At 49.5% G+C, this 17,201-nt stretch overlaps 1 protein-coding gene across 1 annotated transcript; it reads left to right on the forward strand.

The window, feature by feature from the left end:
* Positions 1-705: 705 nt before the first annotated feature.
* On the forward strand, positions 706-10,889 carry LOC122393297. Its single transcript, XM_043389196.1, has 4 exons — positions 706-1,756; positions 3,564-5,783; positions 6,162-6,877; positions 10,088-10,889. Exons 1-4 carry the CDS (start codon positions 959-961, stop codon positions 10,887-10,889), a joined length of 4,536 nt encoding a protein of 1,511 aa, XP_043245131.1. The 5' UTR covers positions 706-958.
* Positions 10,890-17,201: the final 6,312 nt, after the last annotated feature.

Genomic DNA, 17,201 nt, shown 5'->3' on the forward strand with positions numbered 1-17,201 from the left:
GTTTGCAATTTAAGTTATGCTCAATTCCATTTAGTATTTTGTTTCACTTACCTATCGCTTCACACTTACTAATTGCGTCCTACCTAATAAGCGATTACACTCACGGTGATGGAGCCGGTGGGTGGTTATAATGCAATACCCTGCACGGTGAACAGCTTGCGAGTTTTGCAGCGGTGCGATTGCTGGGGCTTATCGCTGACTGAAAAGGGTAAATACAGTAAATACCGATGGCTGTGTTGGATCCCTTTGCTTTTGCCCAACATTCAGCGTTGGAATTGTGACTTTACCGTCCCTCTTATTAAAGTTATCTAACTTTTTGTAGCTTCGTCAGGTTAGACACGACGCGCGCGGCGGTATCCATCTGGCGGCCGCTGGCGGAACTACCGCGCACGGCCCGCTTGCCGCACGGGCCTGGCGGCCGCCAGTGGAACTACTGCCCGTGGAGAAGCGGCTGGCAATCGGCCGCCCCACTCCCCACCCCGCCCCCACCCAGCTGGCCGCCAGACCGTGGGAACGACTCGGCTCAGCACTGCCGCACGCGCATTCAGCGGCGGGTTGTCGATTTTTCGAGTGTCGGCTGCCGATCTCCCGAGAGCCGGCCACCTGTCAGCCGCCGTTCGGCTCTGTGTTAAGCATATGGGGTATCTCACTTTTCCGAGATCTACGTCAAACTACGTATTTAAAACTACATATTCTTGTGGTGTCGTAATGTCACGTGAGGTCGGGTCACAGGACCAGTGCTGCCGCCTGGTGGTGACACGATCCGGGTACGACCGGCTCGCGGAGCGGGAGTCGCCCGCTGACGCTTGAGCCGCGCGGAGCTGCGCTTACGTTATTCTTTTGTATTGTTATTCGTTCGTTAAATATAGGTACTGCGAGACAGTACATAATTCTGGCGACGAGGATCAGTGATCAGTGATCAGTGAACAGTGACAGAAGATCTGGCACCAGCAGCAAGATGGAAGGGATTCGTCCACCGGGACCATTTCTGGCCACGGCAGCGACTGCAAGCATCCCTTGGTCGGCCTGGTATGCAGACTTCGAACTGTACGCGACAGCCATCGGCTGGTCGCAGTGGGATCCAGCTCGGCAGCAAGCGCTCCTGTTACACTGCCTGGGGCAGGAGGGTCGGCGTCGGTACCGGGTGGCGGCCGAGGCGGCCACTGCGGCACAACATCGGGTCACGGCGTGCCCTCCGGCGACAACAGAGGTCAGCGGGACGAGCGAACCGGGAGCTAGCGGGACGGAGACAGCACCGCAGGTGAAGCGTGAGTCACAAGGTAATGTGATGTCAGATTGTCTCTCGCTACTCCAGCAACTGTTTGAAAAGCCTAGAGATGTCATGTCTGAGAGGATAAAGTTCCGTAGATGTCGTCAGAAGCCGGGTGAAACAGTCACTGTATTTTTGACGAATCTGAGGGAACAGAGCAGACATTGTGCTTTCGGGGCTTTAGAAGATGAAATGATCCGTGATCAGTTTGTTGAAGGATGTGTGTCTAGTCGTCTGCGTGATCGCTTGTGTGTGGAGGACCAGCTGACACTACAGCGCCTCGAGTCCATAGCTCTGGCGGAGGACCGAGCCGTGGACAGACAGCGTCTGTTCGGAGAGGGAGGTGGAGCCAGTCGGCGTGACCACCCCGCCTCACCAGTCTCACCGCCGGTCGAGGTGGCTCTCGCGACTCGGAAGACGTCATCGGCGCCGGTGGGTCAGCACACAAAAGGCAAGTCATGCTATGCATGTGGGCGACTGGGACACGTATCCACCAGTGTTCGCCACGGGCCCCAAAATCCCCAGCCCAGCCCGGCCCGGGCCCATGGGTTCAGAGCCCGGCCCAGCCCGTAGCCCGCTCTTGGCAAATATTCCAAGCCCAGCCCGGCCCGGCCCGTCAAAAATAGCAATCTAGTTATTGTCTTAGTCTATTGCTATAATAAGCATGATTGATTACACTATTTTGAGAACAATTCAAATTGCATGAATATTAACATGGCAATCATGACTCCCTTCTTTTCAATGAATATAATCATTTCAAGCACCTATGGCACAAATTTTAACAGTAACAGCAAGCACCTCAGTCAATTAGGTCATGATTACACACCTATAAAAAGTTCACATGATTATATTAACTACATTCTATGAGTAAAGTTATCTTGCAAGCTGATGTGTGTGAACATTATCATTCATAATTGGTGACTCTAATGCATACTTGAAGGAAGTATTTGCCACATACTCTATACTTCCCAGCACTTACCAGCAGAAAAAAAGCTTGACTTATGGCCATTGATGAATCTGTCTGGGATTGACCTTGCTGTTAAATTCACTCCATAGATGCTGCAATATCAAACGCCTGAGAAAGCATACAAAATAGGTGACACTAACTTTAGCACTGTCTTCCAAAAAAAGAGAAAATCCATCCATTTATCAGCAAAACTGATCTTATCTATTTTCAATTCATGCCCACGTGTCAACCGAATCTCTGTGGACAACTATCTGCTACTTTCCTTGCTATTTTATGTTAGGCTCTTTTCAAGATATGGATATCGCTAGCAGCGTAAGCAGAAAACATGATAAGCTTGAAATATCATTGGGTATCTTTGCGACTTTTACGCATCATCATCATCAATCGAAAATGAGCGAACACTTCTTGATTGTCGCAGCTGCGGCAGGTAGGAATTTTGACCAATTGTATAATAAAACATATATGATCAAGTTTTTGTTTTGTTTTTCGTTCGAGTTTTCAGACTTCGTGATTTAGGTTTTATTTCTTATTTGTTTAATTTTGTTTTTCACCTTGATACTTACTTAAAAAACGTATTTATTTGATATACTGTTGTGTATACTACCTAGATGCCGCCACATAAACATAGCGCCGCCGCCATGATTGCAAATTTTGTTGAGAAGGGGCTGGTTTGTTGTGATTTATTTTGACAAATTTATGGACATTTAAAGAAGCTTTCATCGCGAAATACTCTGTAGAGCTCCTCGTTACTTACAGTGTGTTTTGTGAGTATCCTTTTAAGGTTCTGTTCGTTAAAAAGCCGTCGGTGAAGGAAAAAAGACTGTGTTGGAATTGTCTCACTATCGCCATATATAAGTGTTAAACTTAATGTAGCCCTGTAGCCCATCATTGTTGAGTGGCTTCTTAGTTTTTGGAGTTGTAGTGCTAAGTAAGTTATTCTGATGACTACATTTTAACTTTTATTACAAACTCATGATGCTAGAGATTCTCTGATCTTTTTGGTTGCGGAATTTTTATGAAAACCCTCCTATGTGTGACATGATGTGATATTGGATAATTCTCAAGATTCCCAAAATTCAGTATCAGGTAGGTTTTCTTTCACATTGCTTAAATTTGGTTTAGTATTTGTATTTTCCCAGTGGGTTTTGTTTGCATCAGTTTCCAAATTTTCTTAAATTGACATTAGTCGCAAAACACATAGTGCACAAAGCTCTTGGCCCAGCCCGTCCATAGCCCGTTAACTAATGATATTTGGGGGCCCGGCCCAGCCCGTAGCCCAGCCCGGCCCATGGCCCGTTGGGCTGGCCCGGCCCGTGGCGAACACTGGTATCCACTGATGATGACTGTCCTGCTAAGGGGAAGAAGTGCAGGAAATGTGGTGCAGTTGGGCACTTTGCAGTGAGATGTCGCTCAAAAGTAAAACCCGTGCGATCTGTTGATGAAAATGATGCCGTGCACATTCTCGCTGTGACTCAGAATGACTGCGCTCTGAAAATGAAGGTGAAGATAGCTGGGTGTTGGATGAACATGCTGGTAGACACGGGAGCAGCAGTGTCGATCGTACCCAGACAAGTGTATGAGCAGCAACTGACTCACGTTCCTCTGCAGCCAACCACCTCCCGACTGCAGGCGTTTGGAGGCAGCCGGCTGGCGGTGGCAGGCGTGATTGCGGTGACGGTGGAGACCGAGGACGGCCGGAGCTGTCAGAGCTCTCTGTACGTGGCGGACGGCAGCACAGCGCTGCTCGGACGCGATCTGCAGAGGAGTCTTCACATCTCCGTGAAGGACGGCTCAGTCGTCTGTGCGGTAGCCGACGCCGCACCGAGGTCAGTTGATGAGACAACGAACGTGCTGCCGCCCATCAGAGGGTTTGTTCACAGGGTTCAGCTGCGAGATGACGCCGTTCCGGTCCAGCAGAAGCTGAGGCCGCTACCGTTCGCCATCCGGGAGGAGGTGAAGCGACATCTGCAGGAACTGGAAGAGCAGCAGATCATCGAGAGAGTAGACGGATCACCCTGGATCTCGCCGATCGTCGTTTCTCGCCGCAGGTCAGGTCAGATCAGATTGTGTGTGGATCTGCGGGTCGTCAATGAGGCAGTCTCCACCAGTGGGTATCCGTTGCCGGACATGCAGGAGATGCTTGATCAGTTGGTGGGGGCTACCGTGTTCTCGACGCTAGACATGAAAGCCGCCTATCACCAGCTGATGCTGCACGAGGACTCGCGGAACCTGACGGCGTTCGTGACGCACGAGGGCGTGTTCCGGTATCGCAGATGCTGCTACGGTATGCGGTCGTTACCCAGCTGTTTTCAGAAGCTGATGGAGACGATCCTGCGAGGCCTGCCCGGTACCCAGGTGTATCTGGATGACGTCATCGTGGCTGGTCGTACCAGAGAGGAGCACGACGCGAGACTGAAGACGGTGATGGAGAAGCTGGAGGAGTACCAGGTGACGCTGAACGCAGATAAGTGTCACTTTGGAGTTGAGCGGATCGGTTTCCTGGGCTTCTCTGTCTCGAAAGACGGTATCGAGATCAACCCCAGTCGAGTTCAGGGTCTGCAGGAGCTGAAGGCACCGAGTACGGTGAAGGATCTGCAAGCCATGCTGGGGCTGCTCGGGTTTTACAGCCGTTTCGTTCCAGGGTACAGCTCTCGAGTCGAGGAGCTACGGCGGCCGCTGAGGAAGGGCGCACCACCCTTCAAGTGGACGGCCGAGATGCAGTCTGCCTTCGAGGACGTGAAGGAAGCGATCCTGACGAGCTCAGCACTGGCGATGTTCGACCCGAGTCTGCCAACGACGGTGACAACGGACGCCAGTGACGTCGGTATCGGTGCAGTACTCACTCAGACGCACCCTGAAGGTGAGCGCGTGGTCGCTTTTGCGTCCAGCACACTGTCACAGGCCCAGCGTCAGTACAGCGTCACTGAGCGGGAGGCACTGGCTTGTGTCTGGTCAGTGGAGAAGTGGCACAAATACCTGTGGGGCAGGGAATTTGTACTCAGAACGGATCACCAGGCTCTCAAAACACTGATGACGTCACGTGGTGTTGGCCGAGCGGGGATGCGGATTTCTCGCTGGGCGTGCCGTCTGATGGAGTATTCTTTTTCGGTACAGCACGTCAAGGGCAGCATCAACCCAGCAGACGGCCTGTCGCGTCTGCCGGCACCGGTGGAGGTGGTGTCCGAGGACGAGCAGCTGGTGGTCGCCGCTCTCAGCGAGGAGACAGCGGCGGTGAGCGCTGACGAGCTGAAGGCGGAGTCCCGAGCTGACCACGTGCTCGGTAAGCTGAGAGATCAGATACCCCGTGCGTGGCCCCGACGCTTCAGTCAGTGCGTGCCAGAGCTGCAACCGTTCTTTCGCTGCAGGGACGAGCTCGCCGTCGTCGACGACATCATCCTGCGAGGAGGACGAGTGCTGGTACCGACTGCTCTCCGTACCAGGCTGGTGGAGCTGGCCCACGAGGGGCACCAGGGTATGGTACGGACGAAACAGAGGCTACGAGACCTCTACTGGTGGCCAGGGATGGACAGGGCGGTGGAAGAACAGGTGAGAAACTGCAGTGTCTGCTCGCTAGCAGACAAGACAGCGTCACCGAGGTGCGCGCCGCTGCAGCCTGTACCGTTCCCTGACGAGCCATGGGCAAAGCTGGGCCTCGATTTTATTGGTCCCATGGCGGGTGGCCGATTTGGACAGCGATTTGCGATTGTGGCCATTGACTATCACTCAAAATGGATAGAAGTAGGGTTTTGTGAGCACCCCACGTCTGAAGTTGTTGTTCGGTTTCTTGAGAAGTTGGCATGTCGTGAGGGCTATCCCAAGGAGGTCGTATCTGACTGTGGATCAGCGTTCACGTCTGATCGATTTGCATCGTACCTGCGAAGTGTGGGCGTCACTCATGTGCTGATCTCACCGTATCATCCGCAGTCATCCGGCCTGGTGGAGAGAGCAAACAAGTCCATCAAGGCTGCACTTCAGACGGCTGACCTGCAGAAGGCTGACAGAGCGGAATGTCTGCAGGCGTTCCTGTTCGCGTACCGGAGCACGGTGCAGGCGACGACCGGACGCACACCTGCAGAGCTGCTTCACGGCAGGCCGATGAGAGGCAAGCTCAGCGCGGCGGTGGACGTCGGTGGACGGCTTCCCGAGAGACCCGGAGAGCTGCACAGTCGGGTGGAGAAGCAGGCGTATCAGAAGAGGTACTTCGACAAAACGCATCGAGTGAAGAAGCCGGACTTCGAGATCGAAGACCGGGTGCGGCATCGTCTTCCGCCTCAGTCGCGCAAGGGCAGGCCCCGCTTCTCGCGCGTGAAGAAGGTGCTCGAGCGACGGGGACCAGCGAGCTACGTGCTCGACGACGGAACGAGGGTGCACGCGGATCGGTTGACCAGCGGCGGCGGAGCGGTCACCGACAGCCGTGACGAGCAGCCGCAGCAGCGGATCGACAGCCAGCCGGAGCAGCAGGCAGCTGGCGAGACGGCGGCCGATGGCAGGCAGACTGAGCGCGGCCATGCTGAGACGAACAGCGAGCTGCCGCAGCCCGAGCAGCCGGCCGCACCTGACGCCGATCAGCCGCTGTCGCCGACGCTGAGAACCCGGTACGGACGCGAGGTGCGACGTCCGGTTCGTTACGGATTTGATGAGTGAGTGTGAGTGATGAGTGTAGAGGACTATCGTTCAGTGAGACGTGTTGAGGACTATCGTTAGTGAGACGTAGAGAGGGCTATCGTTTCTGTCCTGTTAAGGGGAGGAGAATGTGGTGTCGTAATGTCACGTGAGGTCGGGTCACAGGACCAGTGCTGCCGCCTGGTGGTGACACGATCCGGGTACGACCGGCTCGCGGAGCGGGAGTCGCCCGCTGACGCTTGAGCCGCGCGGAGCTGCGCTTACGTTATTCTTTTGTATTGTTATTCGTTCGTTAAATATAGGTACTGCGAGACAGTACAATTCTACAGCCGAATTTTCACACTGGGGGTACCTCACTCACAATCGCACGTGAATCAGCCGCATTCCTGTGTCTGAAGCCAATGCTTAACCCGCGCCCCACTGGGGTCTGCGTATAACACGCCCTACTGGGGGGGGGGGGGGCTATTCATAGCCCCCCCCCCCTCCTAACTCCGAAACTACTGGGCCGATCGTCAAAATTCAAACGGCGTCTGATAGCCCCGGAAAAACTGTCGAGCGAAACCTAATTTCATTGACCTCGAGGTCACCGATGACGTCACAGGTCAGGTCAAAGTAAAAATTATTAGCATTTTGGCTTGTTCACGTTTTGGGCTCTGGCCGCTGTCTTACAAGTCAGATCAGGCTCATTTTTGGATCACACACTCGGGAACAGATGTTCTTGTTACCCTGAGGGTACCAAACTTGTACTTTGATTTTCAGGTCAAGGTCAGGTCATCACAGGTCACGAAAATATTATATCATGCGTCGGTCACGTGACACATGTTTTATGGTCCATTTAGGTCAGAGATTTCGAATTTGATGTCGTTTGTGTCATTCGAGGTCATTTTGAGTCGAATTTAGCTTAGGTCAGGTCACTTTCAGGTCAAAAAAGGTCAAATTTTGAAGTTAAAATTTTTAAGCAAAAAAGGTGTCTATTGGATGCAGTTTGAGCTCAGGAACACGATGGTGCTATTTATATTGGCGTACGATGTCAAATACGTGCTGAAAAATTGATTTGAAAAATTAATAATTGTGAATTTTTTGCAATAATGCGTAAAACTTGGCCATTTTTGAATATATTTAGCTAAAACTTGCTAGAGTTAGTCATAATAATGCGTTCTATCACATATATTCCGGTTTTTTCGAAAAGTAAAAAGCTTTTTGGAAAAAATGTAAAAATGTAAATTTTGAATTTTATTTTACAAAATTTTCAAAATTTTCAAAATTTTGAAAATCCGAGATAGCAGTTTGATAGCGCAGTCTATTCTGAGTCCTCCCATGCAAAGAAATTGGATCTAGCTTAAAAACTGAGCCCTTGGGAGCGATTGCCGTGGTTCAATGTTTTGCGTCGAAATCGGCCGAACATGACGTCACTCTGACGTCATTTCCGGCCGACCTATGGTAGCTACGAAGTTCAAATTTTGACACATGGTGTCAAATTGATGCAGCCTAAGGTACTGAAAGTTTGGCGTCGATACGTCAAGCGGTTTGGAAGTTATTGCCGAAAAACGGGAGGGGGGGCTATAAATAGCCCCCCCCCCCCCAGTGGGGCGCGGGTTAAGAGATATGTGGTTCCGCGGCTATCTCGCAAGCCCTAAGAGAAAAAGCTCGCTGCAAAAACTGAGCACTTCAAAAAACCCGCAAACCGACGCAAATAGAATAGTTATATGATGGAGGGAAACTAGGCTTTTAAGGAGGGAAGGGAGTCGATGACGGTCAGGGGCACTACAAGCAGAGCAGTCATAAGCTGGTGACAGGGCTGACATACCGTAATGTGGGGCTATTTGAAACGGATTTTATAGTTTTTGGCCTCTCCCTTTAAGACGGTTCATATTTCTTATAGCATGTAAATTGCAAAAATGTAGTTCTCCGTAAGCTCTTTCATATAGGTGCATTTTTGTACAGCTACTAATAATGATTAAGGATATTTTTTTAGTTAAAGCCTGTCTCAAATAGCCCCATAGGGTGGGGCTATTTGAGACAGTTTTAGATACGAAGAAATTGGTGAAAATCGGTCACGCTAGAGATAATTTTTTAAATGCCATGCGATTGGAAATTAAATTTTGATCATTCTGGCAAAAATTGTTTTTGCAAAGACAGTTATATTTCCTTTATATTCAATCTTTTCCTTTTTCGTAGGATGCTTCATTTCGGTAGGTTATAAAATTGCATCACTATATGCTAAGGCTATCATAATATGATGTGACACTTAACTTTCAAATTTGCAGGATGATCATCAAGGACTATTTTAAAGTCAACAACAGTAAAATTTTGAAAGAAAGTTTTTGTATATAGCCCTGGTGGCCTGAAAACAGACACACTGAAAGTCGGTGGGGCTATTTGAGACAGGCTCGCTACCTAATGAAGCACACCGTAACGAATCAAACGAGCTTAAAGGTTTCCCAAAACATTTAAGTGAATGGTCTGCATGATTCCTTGTTCCGTTGCACATCTTCATGCGAAGAAATAACAGAAAAATGTTAAGCGGTTTTGATTTTATGACGATTTTCCTTGATCGCTGCATGCTGTATCAATTGGCCGGTTACCCTACCGCATCAAGCCTACTTGCATAGGCTCACCTAACAGTACGTTCATGTGTTAAGTAATCTTCAATGGTGTTTTTTGGTCAACCAAAGTAGACATGTGTTGATTGTCGACTAAGTCAGTGACTGATGAAGCACATTTTAAGCACATATTCATCAGAATAACTAGTTTGGTCACCAGCTAAAGGGTCATTATGTTACACTACGAACATGTAAATATTGCTTGCTGCTAAAAGTACTTACCATGAACCCACTGCACGTTTATGACCACGACCGATTCATCGGTGTTGCTCATGTCGAACGTTCGATGCACTTCAAGTAGATGGTGGTTTAAGTCTTCTCGGGTGCAATCGCATCACCATTATCAGTAGCTATTTGGCATATCGGTTGAGGTTTGACCAGGTGGGCATCATCGGGATTCTGAGACATTGGGTTACGCAATCGGCAGTAACGTTAACAATGTATAATATTTAGTATGTGTATTTAGTATTGTAGTATGTGTAGTACAATGTAGTATTTAGTAATATTTAGTATATAATTAACATACCTTCAGCAGCTTGCCGAACTCTCTCTGCATCAGCTGATAACCGAGCCGACCCACCCCGGAGAGTCGCCGTCTATTCTCGACCACCTTATAACGAACAGACCGGACCTGACCTCCAATGCCCGGGTCATACCTTGTAACGTTAGCGACCACGACCTTATCACTGCTTCGATCACCAACACCAAGACACGACATGTGCCCGTCACATGCACCGTGCGGTCCACGCGCCGTGTCGACACTGCTGCCCTCTGCCTCGACCTGCTGCTGGTGGACTGGGCGGAGGTCGACCGTGCCGACTCCATAACCGACAAATGGAACGGCTTTCAACGCGTGTGGGACCCGGTGATTAACCAGCACACGCCGATGAGGACCGTCAAAATGAAGCATCGACACCGCCCCTGGATGGATGATGATGCTGTGACAGACGCGATGGCGGCTCGAGACCAAGCGCGGATCGACAGAGACACCATCACGTGCGATGACACTGACCGAGAGTTTCGGCAATGCCGTAACGCCGTCAAAGTGGCCATTAATCGAGCCTGCGCCTCCCACTATGCCTCTCTGTACAGAAACTCGCGACCCAAAACGCGGAAGAGCATCAGACAGTTTTTGATTGCATCAAAGAAGGCCGAACCGAGGACTACCGACCTGAATGCTGCAGACAACGGGTGGCCAGATCGACTGAACCGATTCTTCGCGTCAGTCGGCCCTGACGTGGCTGACGCCCTGGCCGCGGAGGACACCGGGGACAGACTGACACCCCGTCCGCCACGTGTGTGCTCGGGTGCATTCAGACCGCGGGCCGCCACTCTCCCCGAGCTTTCTGCGGCGCTCCAGCGGTTGGGATCCTCGCGGGCATGCGGATCAGACGGCATCACTGTGCACATGTTGCGTGTGTTGTAGATAATCTGTCTAATGAAGGACTTTAATGAGGATTAGCCCGCGGATAAACACGAGCGCCTGTAAAAACGAACAAACAGCTGCTGTGACAGCTAGTGAAAAACGATGATGTTGAAATAGAAAGTGGAACATGTGTGGATGATAATTTCTAACAAATTTACCGTCAGTACGAAGCAATACCGAACCCATAACAGTGGTGGCAGCGGTGGGATAAATGTCGGACCATTTGGTTCTGGAGAAGTTTGAGAACGGCAGTGCACAAGATTGGATATCATGGCTGGAGGACTACTGTTTGTTTGGTCAGATGAAGAAGTGGAATACCGACAAACTTGTGACAAACTTGCGTTTCTTTGTTTCTGGTAATGTAAAGGAATGTGTCCGACACGTGTGTGCAGCGTGCCCGGCAGCCACACTCGACTCGATCTCCGCCGAAGTGGTGAAGCTACTGGGAGGGATACCAGATCACCATGGTGGCCATCCACCGCCTAGATTCGGTGGCTTATGAAGGAAATGTGATGAAAACCCTGCTCGCTATTGAGGATCTAGTACAGTACGCCTACCCCACCGTTTCAGACAAGGCTACTAAGGATCAGCTGACTTGGATCCATCTCCAGAAAGTGCTACCCCCGGAGTATCAGCGAGATCTTACGAGGGCCAGAATCACAACGTTGGACGCCGCTGTGGAGCACGTCCGTGCATTCGAGCGGGCTGATGCGTCTGTCCAGTCTCACCCGGCTGGATTGTATCGGGCTCAGACCAGCCCAGCTGTCGAAAAGAGACCGAGACCGAGACCGGGCCTGATCCCCAGTCAGCTGACAAACACGTAAGGCCACATGGCGACAAAGCGCCGCGGCAAGACAAGTCCTCTGGGCAGCAGGACCTGGTCACTCAGGCGACTCCAAATGTGCCAAAGTCGATAATCACGAGAGCGGGTCGAACTGTCAGACACCCCATTAGGTACCACTAGTCATTAAGACCTCATATGAGATGATTCGGCTTGAAGTGAATATGGTATTGTTATGTGAAACGTAATCTCCATCCTGTTTTAAGTGGTGATGTATGACAGAAGTGGCGTGTACATTTTGTGTTCATAGGTAATGCCTAATGGTTTGAAGTGTTCATTGCTCATGTATGAATGTACATATGTGTAAAGTGCTAAAGTGTACCGTCTTACCTGGTACATCAATGTCCGCGGGCCATGCAGAGGTTGATCAGTTTCCGGGGCGGAAACTTTGTCTGTGGGGGATATTGTTGTAGATAATCTGTCTAATGAAGGACTTTAATGAGGATTAGCCCGCGGATAAACACGAGCGCCTGTAAAAACGAACAAACAGCTGCTGTGACAGCTAGTGAAAAACGATGATGTTGAAATAGAAAGTGGAACATGTGTGGATGATAATTTCTAACAAATTTACCGTCAGTACGAAGCAATACCGAACCCATAACACGTGAAACGTTCCCAGTGATCGGCCCCAAGCTTCTGGCGCTAGTCAACAGTTCTATTGTTAGTTGTGACGTACCTGTGTCATGGAAGGCCGCCACTGTGACTGCGCTTCACAAGAAGGGTGACATTAGCGACCCAAACAATTACAGACCCATATCAGTGTTGCCTGTTGTCGCCAAGCTGTGCGAAAGAGTTGTTTGCTCCCAGCTAGTGACGTATTTAAGCGAGCACCACATCCTGTGCCCCCAGCAGTACGGGTTCCGGCAGGGTTTGTCCACGGAGGCGGCCCTGCTCGATGCTGTTACGTACGCGGTGACGAACATCGATAGCGGCCGCGTGACGTCACTTGTCACCGCTGATACGTCGAAGGCCTTTGACAGCGTTGAGCATGGCCGTCTCCTGGACAAACTCGGTTGGTACGGGATTGACTCCGGATGGTTCTCGGCCTGGCTGAGAGGACGCACACAGTGTGTGAGAGGTGGATCAATTGCTATGAACGTGTCTCATGGCGTGATCCAGGGTTCGATTTTGGGGCCGATTTTGTTTTTGATTTTCACCAATGATTTACCTCAGCACATTCCACATGGTAAATTAGTCATGTACGCTGACGACACCCAGTTCCTTGACACTGACTCTTATACAAACTTGCAAAACTTGAAGGATCGCATCGAAACTTCTCTCTCAGTTGGACTGAGATGGTTCACCCAAAATCGTCTGAAAATTAACCCAGCTAAAACTGAACTGATAATAATTAAATCTAGACGTCAAAATCTTGATTCAACATTCTCGATTCATTTTGGAAACGATGAGCTCAAACCAAACCACAGTGTCAGGGTTCTGGGGGTCGTCATCGATTCTCACCTGATTTGGGATGAACACATCACTGGTGTTGTTCGTAAGTGCTTTTGCGTGCTGGTGTGCCTGGCCAGGATCCGGCATAAGCTACCGAGATGCACAAGACAGCTGATGATCGAAGCTCTAGTATTTCCCCACATACGTTTCTGTTTAAGCGTGTGGGGAAGCTGTACGGTCACACAGAAGCGTCGCATCCAGAAAGCTATTAACTTTGGTGCGCGTATTGTTAGAGGTCTTAGACGGCGCGATCACGTGACTGCGGCGCTACGGGAACTGGGGTGGCCCACCGTAGACGAGTTGATCGCCGAGCGTGACCTCGCAAACGTCACTCGCATCATCGACTCATCTATTGTGACACGCCGTACTTTCTTTCGATATCGATGTCATCACCTTTTTGTTCGAAATTCCGAGGACGGAATTTTTCCAAGGTTGTTTCTGATGTGACACGCCGTACTTTCTTTCGAACCGAATTTCATGTAACACACTGCCCTATCTCCGAACCATGTGGACCGATCGATTCTCGATGCGCTTCGCTGCTCCATATAAAAGCAGCGGCGACACGAGCGCGCACACACTCTGTCTCTCAGTCGGACACTCGTCACTGGACTCTACTGGTGGCGGTACACCGCGTGGGTCGCCGGACCATTCGGTCCGGGACATTCGTCCCGGACGTCAAGACACTTACACACACTCTCTGGTTGGACACTCGAACCTCGTCACCGGACTCTACTATTGGTGCCGTGTGGGTCGCAGGACCATCCGGTCCGGGACATTTGTCCCGGACGTTGAGACACTCGCTCTGTGTGACTCTGCCTGTGAACACCCGCTTCGGCCGATGCGGTGCGACGCGGTTGCCGATTTGTCAGCGTGGGTGCCAGTCCGGTGCTGAAACCGACGAACTGCTATCATGTAAGTCCGGCAGGGCGTCGCCGGTCATTCGGCGGCCTTAGATTCTCCAGCCTATTGAATGCTTTATTTTTGGCGCACTAACATTAAATCTGAATATGTCAATTGATCCAAATATCTCGGTAAATGTTCACCTGCAAGTAAATTTCCGCCTTCAGCATTATTTTGCGCGCTCTTCAGGCCGTTCCAAGCATTCATTTTGTAGCCGTTAGCGTTTGGTTCCCTTTGCGAAGTTGATTTTCGTGTGTGTGTGTGTGTGTGTGTGTGTGTGTGTGTGTGTGTGTGTGTGTGTGTGTGTGTGTGTGTGTGTGTGTGTGTGTGTGTGTGTGTGTGTGTGTGTGTGTGTGTGTGTGTGTGTGTGTGTGTGTGTGTGTGTGTGTGTGTGTGTGTGTGTGTGTGTGTGTGTGTGTGTGTGTGTGTGTGTGTGTGTGTGTGTGTGTGTGTGTGTGTGTGTGTGTGTGTGTGTGTGTGTGTGTGTGTGTGTGTGTGTGTGTGTGTGTGTGTGTGTGTGTGTGTGTGTGTGTGTGTGTGTGTGTGTGTGTGTGTGTGTGTGTGTGTGTGTGTGTGTGTGTGTGTGTGTGTGTGTGTGTGTGTGTGTGTGTGTGTGTGTGTGTGTGTGTGTGTGTGTGTGTGTGTGTGTGTGTGTGTGTGTGTGTGTGTGTGTGTGTGTGTGTGTGTGTGTGTGTGTGTGTGTGTGTGTGTGTGTGTGTGTGTGTGTGTGTGTGTGTGTGTGTGTGTGTGTGTGTGTGTGTGTGTGTGTGTGTGTGTGTGTGTGTGTGTGTGTGTGTGTGTGTGTGTGTGTGTGTGTGTGTGTGTGTGTGTGTGTGTGTGTGTGTGTGTGTGTGTGTGTGTGTGTGTGTGTGTGTGTGTGTGTGTGTGTGTGTGTGTGTGTGTGTGTGTGTGTGTGTGTGTGTGTGTGTGTGTGTGTGTGTGTGTGTGTGTGTGTGTGTGTGTGTGTGTGTGTGTGTGTGTGTGTGTGTGTGTTTGTGTATACCCAAGTGTTTGATGGTCATACCAGCCAAATATGTCATGCTCCCACTGCCACCCCTACTCCCCCCTCTTGAAATTGACACGTAACTTACAATATAACCCACTGACGAAACTAGACTATGATGGTGAATGAGGGGCTATAACGAAAGGGGAATGATCGAAGCGATGGGTTGACGAGGTCGGGTAGATGAGTAGAGTAGAACGGGGTTCGGAAATTGTGGTCTATAATTGGGTAGCAAGGCTAACAAATGATATATCTTGGTCAAATATCAAGGGGAGTGGGTCGATTTGAGCGTTGAGGATCTGGGGGTTGTCCTCTTATTACTTTGCTATTAACCTGCCGTCATTAGCTCATATTAACGCTTGGATGACGTCAACTGACAATACCAGATAATTTCAGTAATCAACATCTTGTAAAAAAAAAAATCTTCAGAGCTCAGCATGCCATTTGACGGTAGTTCTCCTGTATGCAGTCGCAATTATCCGGATAGTTGTTACTCGCTAGTGGGTCTCAGTTTGCTTATTCATCAACTGCAGCTCAAGAGGTCCAAAATGAAACACCTTTCCAGATTTGAAGTAATGATTGAGCGTTCGATTTTTCTGTTTGTTTTTCGTAGATGACTCGTTAACGGATTAACGTATATTGTCGAGTAATTTGGGGTTCTCAAATCCGCAACAAGTAAGTCAATTGATTGCATACAACTATAATTCATTGAGCCAAATCGAAACCAGCATACTATGGTTGCAACAAAATCGTTCGAGTAACCGGCCCTATCGATTTTCTGATTACCGCGGTTCGAACTAAACCTGTTTCGCCCCATCCCTCTCACATTGATGAGAGCCATATTTCATTTTGTACTAGCATAATTTATAGTAGCGAGGTATTCAGAAACTGTGCAGTGAGTTCACTATTGACGAATTAAAAATCAAAGGTTGATTTCACGAGAACTGAAGTAAATAACGAAAAGCAATGAAAACTTGAGTTTACAGACCGTAATTACTACTACCGTAAAATGGGGTGTTAAGGGACAGTGGGGTGTTAAGGGACAGTTGCATGGGAAAAAACTTTGAGTCATATTAACTTCCTAATTTGAGAAAGTTCAATAAAAACTTCAATGTGGTAGTTGACACTGTTTTGCTCTTGACCATAGGAGAAAATGGTATGGTTTTTCATGCAAGTGATTTGGTTCAAAAATGGATTTGAAAATCATGCTACATTTTCACAAAATTGAAACATCTCCAAAACTCTGTGTGTACCACATAAACTGGTGGGTGTACAGGGAAAATGAATGCATAGGTGTATTGTCACATGTATTGCACATGTTTCCTGAAAAACTTGTGCAAATCCACCCATTCATTCATCATCCTCTTCCTCTTTTCCGGGTACATGCATATTTTGAGGTGGATGTGGGGTGCTAAGGGACAGGGAAGAAAAAATAAAAAATAACATCTAAATATAATTTAATTAAGTAGGCATGGAAAACACCAAATTCCACATAAAATGCTGGCAAGTTCATGCTTTTATCTCTAACACATCTTAAGTTATGTAACAAAACATCTCAATACTCTCTTTTACAATGATGGGTCAATGGAGACTGATGTAGGTAAATGTGATGTCATCATAAAAAGGCTCAAACAAAGAGGGCAACATAATGACAAGTAAAACGCCTTTTGGGCGACCAACGGAGCGAGCGAGAGGATGGGCCTTGCACGTGCGAAATTGCGAGGGGGTACCTCCAACTAACTTGTGCACTGCACCCTACTAACCGGTCTTTAGCGATGTGCCAAATTTCAGCGCAATCGGCCTAGCCGTTCTCGAGATCTGGAAGCGGCACACTGCACGTGCGCACGTGCAAGCGGGGTCCAAACTGACTTTTGCACGGCACCCTACTAACTGGTCCCCAACCGTGTACCAAATTTGAGCGCAATCGGCCCAGCCGTTCTCGAGATCTGGGAGCGCCCCCTGCACGTGCGCACGTGCTGTAGCACCCCAACCTTAACACATGCAGATGAATTATGTGATGGAGACCTAACTGTGTACCGAGTTTCAATTCAATCGGCCCAACCGTTGTGCCGTTATTGAGGTTGCAATTTTGGGGGTTCTTAAAAAATGTCCAACT

The sequence above is a fragment of the Amphibalanus amphitrite genome, unplaced genomic scaffold, assembly GCF_019059575.1.
Source record: "Amphibalanus amphitrite isolate SeventyFive unplaced genomic scaffold, NRLGWU_Aamphi_draft 000528F_arrow, whole genome shotgun sequence".
Classification (NCBI taxonomy): Eukaryota; Metazoa; Arthropoda; class Thecostraca; order Balanomorpha; family Balanidae; genus Amphibalanus; species Amphibalanus amphitrite.